General features: G+C 39.4%; 1 protein-coding gene across 1 annotated transcript; it reads left to right on the forward strand.

Moving 5' to 3' along the window:
- Nucleotides 1–8,041: 8,041 nt before the first annotated feature.
- Nucleotides 8,042–8,845, forward strand: LOC145051687 (HSP20-like chaperones superfamily protein). The gene is made up of 2 exons (XM_078999538.1): nucleotides 8,042–8,345; nucleotides 8,432–8,845. The coding sequence occupies exons 1-2, from the start codon at nucleotides 8,121–8,123 to the stop codon at nucleotides 8,690–8,692; spliced, it is 486 nt and encodes a 161-aa protein (XP_078855664.1). The 5' UTR covers nucleotides 8,042–8,120; the 3' UTR covers nucleotides 8,693–8,845.
- The last annotated feature ends 1,715 nt before the right edge of the window (nucleotides 8,846–10,560 follow it).

The following is a 10,560-nucleotide window of genomic DNA, read 5'->3' on the forward strand; positions in this document are numbered from 1 at the left end:
TTAATTATTATTTAGGTTTAATAATTAATTCTCGTGTGTTCCCCAAACGATTCCCACAATTAGGGTTTTATGCCCTTAGAGTCTTCCAAACCCTAATTAGGTTTTTCCAACCCAATACTAGCCCATTAGTCCATTTGTTGGGATTATAGGTCACATTGGGCCTTATTGGCCCATTAGGGTTCCATTGGGCCTACTAGGGCTTCTTTAGGCCCATTAGGGTTTCATTGATTCCACATTGTCCAAACATCCCCCAAACAAGGTCAAAACGCAATCAAGCACACCGCCACCCGGCATGGCGGCCGGTGGCGGCAGGAGGCGGCAACCACCACCTCACGGTGGTGGTTTGGAGTTTTTCTATTATTATTCAGGTTACAATTACAATTCCGAAAACCAAAATAACGCACACACATTTACACACACCTAAATCCAAAGCAAAATTCACAAACAACCACCACCACGTGACGGTTGGTGGTGGCAGAGCAACAAAGGCGACGGTTACCACCATGGTTGGCAGCCATGGTGGTCTTCCTTGGTTTCCGGCCAATCCAACACCATACACCACCTTGACTGGATCATCCTCGAGGGTATGCACATACACGAGTCCGGACAACAACACCAACACCCACCAAGTAACTCACGGTGGTGGCAGTGGCTGAGTTGGCGGCGGACGGAGTTGTAACGTCGCACCGGCGAAACGACAAATGGGAATGACGATTTGTGATCGACAACAGCGACTCTAGCGGCGCAGTGATGGATAGCAGCGGTGTTGAAGGCCACAACCACCATGGCCGGCTGCCATGGTGGTTCTTCACAGCTTTACCCGGCGGAAAACCCACGCACACAAACGGACGATGCCACCATCTAGTTGCAATAATCCAGCAACGGCAGCACAACGACGCCACGACCGAAAATCTTGTCTTCACTGGGGTGGTCGCACCTCCACCGGAAAAACGTACACGATGGCAATCGCTCATGGCTCGGCTGTTAATCTTCATCGATCTTCGTATCCCCAATCATAGAGGGTGTCGTCGGCGGTCTTGATTGGTCGGGATGGAAAGGGTGGTGAACGGCAGCAGCTGGAGGGAGGTGGGGGAGAAATAAGGTGGCGGCTGAATGTATATCTTAGGGTTAGGGTTTTGCATGGGATGCCAACAGTTAAATACCCGGCTCCATGCAAACTTATGGAGAAAATGACAAAACTGGTCCCTCCCATTCCAATCTTTTCAAACAAAGTCCAATAATTACCATATAAACCCTGGCTCCTTAAAATCCTTTCAACTTTGATCCAATATTTACCAAATAACCCCCATCTCTCATAATGCATTACAATTTAGGTTCAATATTTACCGAACACACCTTAACCTCTGAAACCCTTTCTAAACAAATCCCGAAATTACACTTTAACCCCTGGGGATTTAAATCTTGTCATTTGGCATCCCGAAACCAACACCCCGCTAATTATTAATTAATTTGAGCTCTAATAATATAAAATAATCATATTAATTACTTCCTGGGGTTCCTGATTTATTATCTAATTACTTTACTTAAAACGGGATGTTACAACTTTTCTCTCTCATTTCTCACATCTTTCTCCCTCTACTCTCTCTCTCTCTCTAGACTATCCTAACTCCCCCGAAGCCTAGGAAACCTTTCTAGCTCTTAAAGAAGGCATCGAAGAGCCTAGAGTCTCCGATAAAAAAGAGTTTTTTGGTTTGAAACTATGCCCGTGCAGAGCCCGGTTTTCAACTAAACTTCCCGGTTTCGTCAAAGAAGATTATTTTAAGAAGCAAAGTGTTGTCTGAATCACTCCTTACCAGGTGAGTGCATAGTTACTTTCATCTTACAAATAGATATTAAGTATTTTATATAAATTACGTGTTATATGTGCATATTTACTTGATATCTATGCTAGATGAAAATTTTAAACTTCTTTGTTTTTTCAGATCTAGACTATAGATGTATTTTCCTTTCAGATCTGAACCTTTTTCTTCAGATCTAGGCTATAGATGTACTTTGTTTACAGATATGAACCTTTTTCTTCAGATCTAGGCTATAGATGTACTTTGTTTACAGATCTGAACCTTTTTCTTCAGATCTAGGCTGTAGATGTACTTTGTTTACAGATCTGAGCCTTTTTCTTCAGATCTGGGTTGTAGATGTGCTTTGTTTACAAATATGAACCTTTTTCTTCAGATGTGGACAGTAGATGTATTTTCTTTTTAGATCTGAACTTTTTCTTCAATTCTAAAGCTATAGATGTACTTTATATCTACAAGAATGTTGGGTAGAATATGGGTAGATAAATTATGAGGTATAAAAGATGATATAGATGAATATTGGTAGCTGCACCACAACCTGTAGATAAATTTGAAACATGATGTACTCTAAACATCCTAACAGATGCGCCTATAGAATAATATTGGTAGCCGCGCCTAATAAAGAACATCATGAATCTGGCAGTTGCGTCTAACAGATGATATTGGCAGCTGCGCCTAGTAGATGAGGTTGGCAGTTGCACCTAGTTGAGTACAACGCAATCCTGGCAGCTGCGCCCAAAGGATAATATCGGCAGTTGTGCCTAATAGATGACATTAGCAGTAATGGACTTCGCGCGTATTCCCTAGGATAAACCTTAGGAATGAAGGAATGAAGGATAGTTGATTCTTAGGTAGATCCTTAAGAATAAAGAAGATAATGGGGATGGGTAATTGGGTTAATTGTTTGATGTTTAAACATAATAACTATATTATTGTGGGTTGAAAACCTTATGTACTCACCAGGTTTCCCAATCTGACCCACTCAGTTTATTTGTATCACGAGTGTCGATATAAAGCTGCACTACACTGAGAGATTAAAGTGATGTAGATCACTAGTGTAAACGAATGTAAGTTTTTTTTATGCTTATATTTCTGTATTGACGTCGACATCCCAAAGTTTTAAAATGAATAAATACATTTCTTTGGAAATGCTTTGATAATATATTTATCATGTTTTTCTGGGAACAAAATTTCACAACAATTTTCTTTAAAAGTATACTCTGATTTTGAAAATGAAGCATAAACAAATCGGTCTTTTCTGGCCGTGAAAATGGGGATGTCATACATCACACCACTATTTTCTGCACCATGATGTTTTTAAGATTTGTACTCTGGCATTATTATGGCTTGTTTTGAGACATATGACTTATGGGTTCTATGATATGAGATAACTTAATGATGTTTTCAATAATCTGTTTTTATGAATTAATAAACTAAAAATGAAATTTTTGGTCTTGAATTTTGGGATATTACATATAGTTGTAGATCTTGGCTTGTAATGGAGTCATAATGGATAAAGCTGCAAACTTTATCCATTAAGTCATTGAAAAGGAGTAGATCTGATATTTTGGGTTAAGATCTGTAAGGATTAAACACTTTAGGAAGTTTTTAGCATTCTACCAATTCTCACAGTGTGGCCAAGGGATGGCCATGGCGTGGCGAAGACCTATTTCATGTTTATATTGTTCTGGCTTTTCCACGGCATGGAAAAGGTCTGAAAGACGACTATTTTGTCCCAGATGTCCATGACGTGGCAGAAGGAGCTCGATGTCGTGGCGAGTGTTAACTTGTTGATCGTTGACCGTTGACTGTTGACTAGTTTGACTTTTGGTCAAGTTTGGAGGAATTAAGTTGTTGGATGAGGTTTGTCTTTGCATGGTGATTAGTCAATTTGCGGGTCGGATCAGCGAGAGTAGTTGAAGTATTGTTGTTTCATTTCGGGTCTTCATTTCAGGTGAGTTTCCTCACTATTCTTGTGGGTCAAACGCATCAATGTCGGCCCACTAAAATGTATTATGTATCCCTGCACGTTACAAACTTACAATATATATACTTGTGTGTGATGATGTAGGAGTAATGTGTAATATCCCAAAATTCAAGGCCAAAAATTTCTTTTTTAAATGGGTTATTATAAAACCAACGATATACGAAAACATCCATGATAACATATCATGCCAAAACCAGTACGTCAATAATCAAAACATGTCATCATAAAACCATATCAGAGTATAATCCTAAAGATCTCCTGTGCGGAAAAACATAGTGTGATGCGCTGCGATTAAGCCGACTCCCTTCCTTTAAACACGAAGTACCTGAAACCAAAACTGAAAACCGTAAGCACGAAACTTAGTGAGTTCCCCCATCATACCACATACCATACAATCACATAGCATACATACTACCGAGCAATTCTGGGGTGCCCGACCTGCCCGGTACGGCCATTCTGGGGTGCCGACCTACCCGTGTCAAGCCATTCTGGGGTGCCGACCTACCCATGTCAAGCCATTCTGGGGTGTTGGCCTACCTGTCGGTCCTAACAACCGAACTTAGGGATTATTCCCCTCCTGCTACCACTATCACATATAACATATCATGCCAGCATATCAACATATCATCACATACTGTCAGACATATCTGGGGTGTTTGACCTGCCCTTCGGTCCTAACAACCAAACTCTACTACTATCACATATAACATATCAGGTAGTAGCAAACCTAGATGATATCATAAAGACAATCATCTAACATACAACTCCTACTGGTGTGTCGGCATTGTGGCCGTAGACCCACCGCTACTGGAAGGTAACTCACCTCACACTGCTGAAGTCTCATAGACACAATCCCACACTGCTGAAGTCCTGTAGACTTAACCCCAACTGCTGGCTGACAGATTCCGAACTGTCAACACCAAAATAACACCCAATTAATAATTGGGTTCCACTACATAAGCATGAGTACATACTTTGGATAATTACTACATTACCCCAAGTTTGGCTTTATGCAAGCCCAAGGCCCAATCCATAGGCCCAAAGTCAATTAGGGATCAAAACCAAACACATGGCCCAATTTTCCAAATTGGGCCCAAGCCCCTTACATGGGCCTCACCCTAGGCCCATTAGATTATTCTAGTCCAATTGCTTGACTTTGGATGGCCCATTAATAGCCCAACCATCAAGGCCCAATAGAAAGGCCTAACAATAAACCCGAATGAAATTAGGGTTTCTCATAAAATGATGATTAGGGTTAAGTTTCCTACTTAACCCATTAAGGACTTAATCCATTAAGTCCCACATGGCCTTAGGTTAATTTGCAATGATTAATAATTAATAATTTAAGTTCATTAAGTTATTCCGGTGCGGTCCCACTAAGTCCCAAATTAGGGTGTCATGGCATTAGGGTTTTCCAAACCCTAATTAGGGTTTCCAACCCACCTTAGCCCAATAGGCCCGATAACTAGGTCCTTAAGCCCATTAGGGTTTTAGTCCCTTGTCCAAACATCCAAACCAAAAAACAACATCAACGAGGCATACCGCCACCTGACACGGCGGCCGGTGGCGGCAGGAGGCGGCAGCCACCACCCTAAAGTGGTGGTTCTGAGTTCCATTTCACTATTCTAGCCATTATTACAATTTTGCAATGCTTATCTTAAAATGAACACACATTAAACAAAATAAACACACACAGCCACCCTATGGTGGTCGGTGGTGGTAGATGGTGGCAGTGGCCTTTCCTTGATTTTTCCAGCCAAGTCGAACCACACACAACACACACTAATAACATAAAACACACCCATGCACATGCTTCTGCTGCAAACGGATCCAGCCACCCTCCGGTGGCTGTTGGCGGCGACGATTGCATGAAATAGCGGGCAGCGGCGGCACTAGCGGCAACCACAATGTCATCGGGAACAAGCTCCACCTTTGGGCAACAGTGGCGACTCCATAACGGAAAGATGGTAGAGGAACGGATGGATCGGAAAGCAACCCTAACAATCACGACAACTGACGACAGCTTCATCTTCCACTTAGGCGGGTAGCGGCGACAATGGGTGGCAAAATGGCGGCGTTCGTCAATGAGGCAGCAAGCAGAGACGGGAGCTGTAGAACTCGGTGATGCCATCGACGGGTGAAGAGAGCTTCTATGGTGATGGCGGCAACAGCGTCACACGTCGGTTGGTTTCCAAGCGGTCCATAGCAGCAACATCCGACGTAGAGGGTTGGACTCCGGCGACTTGGCTTTAGCGGTGGCGAGGAGGAAGGCAGGCGGCTGGGGATCTCTCATGGCGGCTAGAGAAGTTTCCTCCGGATTAGGGTTTAGTGGCCCTGTGTTAGGGTTATATACCCCGATCCTTGAAACTTATGGCCGTAATAACAAAAATGGTCCCCGCCTTCCTATTTTCCTTCAAAGCAAGGCCAAAATTTACACTCCAACCCCCTGACTCTAATATTCCTTTCAACACGTCCAAAGAAATTGCCAAACAGCCCCTAGCATCATAATTCTATTCATAATTGGCCCGGAAATTACATTTTAACACCCATTTTCAGATTTTAATACATTCGAGTCTCGATAACAACCACTCATATCAACTTACTATCACTTAGAAGCCAAATTAAAATAATATAAAATACATCTCGGGGTTTTACAGCCATTATTATTTATATTATTTGTTTATTTATTTTGTTAAATAAACAGGGTGTTACATAATGATATAATGGTTATCGTCTAGTGAAGTTCCCTAGGGATTATATGTAGTCACATAGGATAGCCCGAGAACTCTTGATCTAGGCTTTCTTGTCTGTTCCTTGTTTGGTTGTATCTCTAGAGTGGGATCACCTGTTTGGATGTCTATCTCACCTCTGGTTACATATAGTTATGCATTCCTTGGAGATTTGTCGATAGTAGCATAGTGTCTTGGGAGAGGCCTAGAACGCGGTAGTGAGCTGTTAGACAGGTAGACTTGTGTAGATAGTTTCATGTGCTTACGTGTTACTTGGTTTCTTGATTTGATTTTATATATATGGCGGCATATTGTGGTGGGTCAGGTTAAGGCGGTCTTGCTTTATGTTGTAGGCCAAGTACCAGGTACGGGCTAGTCGCAAGTTGTAGGCACGAGAGGGGAGCCAGTTAGGGCTTGAGGCTTATGGGAGCGGTTGAGTTGAGGCGGTAGGCTAACATACCCGGGGACAATCCAATCTTTGTGGTTATGGACCCAGGGGCAAGCTAATTTTTGTGACTGTGGGCCCAATATGCACGTGTTGTATGTATTTTGTAATATGTGATATTTTAGGGAAAATCAATAAGCTTTGTAGTTACCTAGTTGGTTATGTTTTTCAGGTACTATTGGTGATCGTGGGAAATGAAAATCTTGGTTGTGAAAATGCGACGTTATAGCTATACAATCAAATACAATGCAAAGAGTCTAGTTGTTAGCATCCCATATAGATTTATAAGGAGTGTAATTATGGACGTTCAAACTAGACTTGAAATCATTGGAGAGTTGCGTCAGAAGACCCTTAGTGAAGATATCAATATATTGGCATAAAGACGATTTTGATGAATTTTTTGCATCATTTAACATATCTAATTTAATATATTTATTAAGGTTCTAAATCACGTAAGGCGTGACTCTGACGGCAATGTCAAGCCTCAAACTTTTACAAGTTTTGGCGAGCCACATCGTTTGTAAGTCGCGACTTAAGGCATCAATTTTGTATATGATTAATATTTTTATATGTAATTTCTAGTATTATTTATTTTTATATACATATATGCCTTTAAGTCGGCATTTTGTTAAAGTTTGGTGGTAAGTATTAGCCTTGTAGCCATGTCGTGTCATGACAAAGCAACGACGACGAACTCTTTATAACATGGGCATTTACTCATCATTGTTCATGTATTTTAGATCTTTGGGATATTTTATGTAAATGGTTAAACTTTTTGATCTGCACATTGTATTTTATTTGATTACTTTTAAAAAACTCAATTGTTTTAGCTAAAAACAATTAATTTATTAAACTTTGGCTATTTTTAAAAAACTCACTTTTGTTGATGATCAAACTATTGAATGTTAACATGGGAGAACAACCGGACCGCCCCGTTCCAAAAAATCAAAGCAATAGCATAAGGGGTTACGTGGCGACATGTGGCCTAGCCACGAGTGACTCCCTGATGCTTCTAGACTTTTCTCCACATTCACCAGAACTTTCTTCGTCTTAATTAAAATCTAACTCCTCCCCTTTACTACTCGTGAATCAAGAAATCAACCAATCAATTCTCAATTCTAATCTCAAAAAGAAACAAAATCATGAGCAGGGTTGCGATTTCTTCTCCAGGAGATCTGGATTTTGGTGGTTTAGTGAGCCATCTACTGGACGTCCCTGACGGAATTGGGAAGATAATCTTCCCTTCTTCTCGTTCTCATCACGGAAATGGCGAATCGGAAGGCAACATTGCGGTGGATATACTGGAGACACCCAAGGAACTGGTTATGTACATGGACGTCCCTGGTTTATCCAAATCCGACATCCAGGTAAATGATTAGTTGATGTAATTTGAAGAAAATTAGCGATTTCGAGAATGAAGAGATCGACTGAATTGTGTGATTGTTCGTTGTAGGTGACTGTGGAGGAAGAGAAATTACTGGTAGTGAGAAGCAATGGGAAGAGGAAGCGTGAGGAGAATGAGGAGGAAGGAGGGTGCAAGTACCTGAGACTGGAAAGGAGACCTCCTCGGAAGCTGATGAGGAAATTCCGGCTACCTGAGAACTGTAACATGTCGGCCATCACCGCCAAGTGCGAAAACGGGGTGTTGACAGTGACGGTGGAGAAGATCCCTCCGCCACCCAAATCCAGGACTGTTGAAGTAGCAATTGCTTGAAGTTGATAGTAATTTTAGGATTTAGGAATGTTTATTTGGGTTTTGGTTGGGGTTTAGTTCCTGTATTAGTTGATTTTATGTTCTGGTGTAATGTAATGAAGTGTCTCTTGAATGTAAATGATATGGTTTGAATCGATGAACTAATTTTCAATTCGTAGTACGTTTCCCACTTTCAGTCTCGAAAAAAAGGGATTAATGGAATGGACCATCACTTATTGTGATTTTGTTCAATTTTTTAATTATCTAATTATATACTCTATATACATAGTTAGTCCAAATGTGACAATGGTTTAAAAAAATCCTTGGATTTTTTTTTATTTTTTTTTCTTTGCAGATGTGAGTTTTTTCGAGAAAAAAAAAAATAAAGTTGAAGCTTATAAAGAAAAAAATTGTGTAAAATTAAAACTTACTAGTTAACCTTCTAAAATTGTCAAATAAAAAAAATTTAAAAATGGAAAAGAAAATTTTCGACTTTCTAAAATCCATCCAGTAAACACACACAAACACATACATACGTACATAAACATGAAAATTTGGATACAAACCTTTTAGGTAAACTGATTATTTATAATATGGCACCCTTTTTCTTTTCTTTCTCTCAATGAAATTTTCCATGTTGCACATGCAGTCCGGGATCGGATACAAACCTTCTATTAGGTAAACTGATTATTTATAATATGGCGTTTGTCAAAACTAGGTCCAAACAGAACAAAATTGTACAATTACAAGATTATCCTTAAACATATCAAAATTTTCATCCATATTTTCTGTTCATTTTAAAGCAGTGATGGAGCTTGAAGTTATGATTTGGGGGCCGAAAATAAAATACGTATAAAAATTGAAGAACAGAGGGGCCAAAGTTAAATTTTATAGTATTGGGCATAATATGTAACATTTTTTTAAGGTATGACATTTATAAGTATATTTATCCTTAATTGATAACTTAATTAAAAGAATATTAATATAGACTCTTTAAGCACACACATATTCGATACGACAAGGAAAAGCATAACAGATTGGATTTGGTTTTTGTTACTTGTTATGGGTGAATTTAAAAAGAAAAAAAAATAAGGGATTTTCTAAGAAGTATTAATTAATCACAATTGTTACCATAATTAAATGTTAATTTAACATTTACTTATGGTAACAATTGTAATTAATTAATACTTCTTATATGTGCCCTTAGGGCACATATTAGAAAATCCCAAAAAATAAATATATAAAGATTAATATGGGATCAATGTGGAAAATGAAAGGAAACTTCCCGTCTAAAAAAAATGGTGATAAAAGATTACATTGCTAGTATTAAAAGGCAAGGTGCAGTCAAAAAAAGAAAACGATTTGAGGAAAAGAAGACTATTATTTTATGGGTATTTTTGTCAAATAATTATTGTCCCGGTTGTGTTCCATATGTTTTGGTAGGACTAACAATTGGTCTCATTTGACTTTGTCAATAACCTTTTTAGTTATTGTTCAATCCTTAACAAATGTTATCTGAAAAATCTTGTTTCAATTTGTCCAGTACGTTACCTTAAAGATGATGCCAGTAACCTAGAAAGAAAATCTTAACATCAAGAAGTGTAACATAGGCATGTTGCCCAATGATATTTCCACCATTTCCAGATGGCGGAGGAAAATTCGGTGGCAAGACGAAGACATCACAGAAAAGCTATATTAGCAGAAGAATTGTAAGGTATGGAGAGAGAGAGAGAGAGAGAGAGAGAGAGAGAGAGAGAGAGAGAGAGAGAGAGAGAGAGAGAGAGAGAGAGAGAGAGAGAGAGAGATTGGTGTGGTGGTTTATCTATTTTTTCCATATCAATATTAGTTTAAGAAAAAATTAAAATAAATGTAAAATGGTATAAAAAGTT

Source organism: Lactuca serriola, chromosome 5, assembly GCF_051521515.1.
Source record: "Lactuca serriola cultivar US96UC23 chromosome 5, Lser_US96UC23_V15, whole genome shotgun sequence".
NCBI lineage: Eukaryota > Viridiplantae > Streptophyta > Magnoliopsida > Asterales > Asteraceae > Lactuca > Lactuca serriola.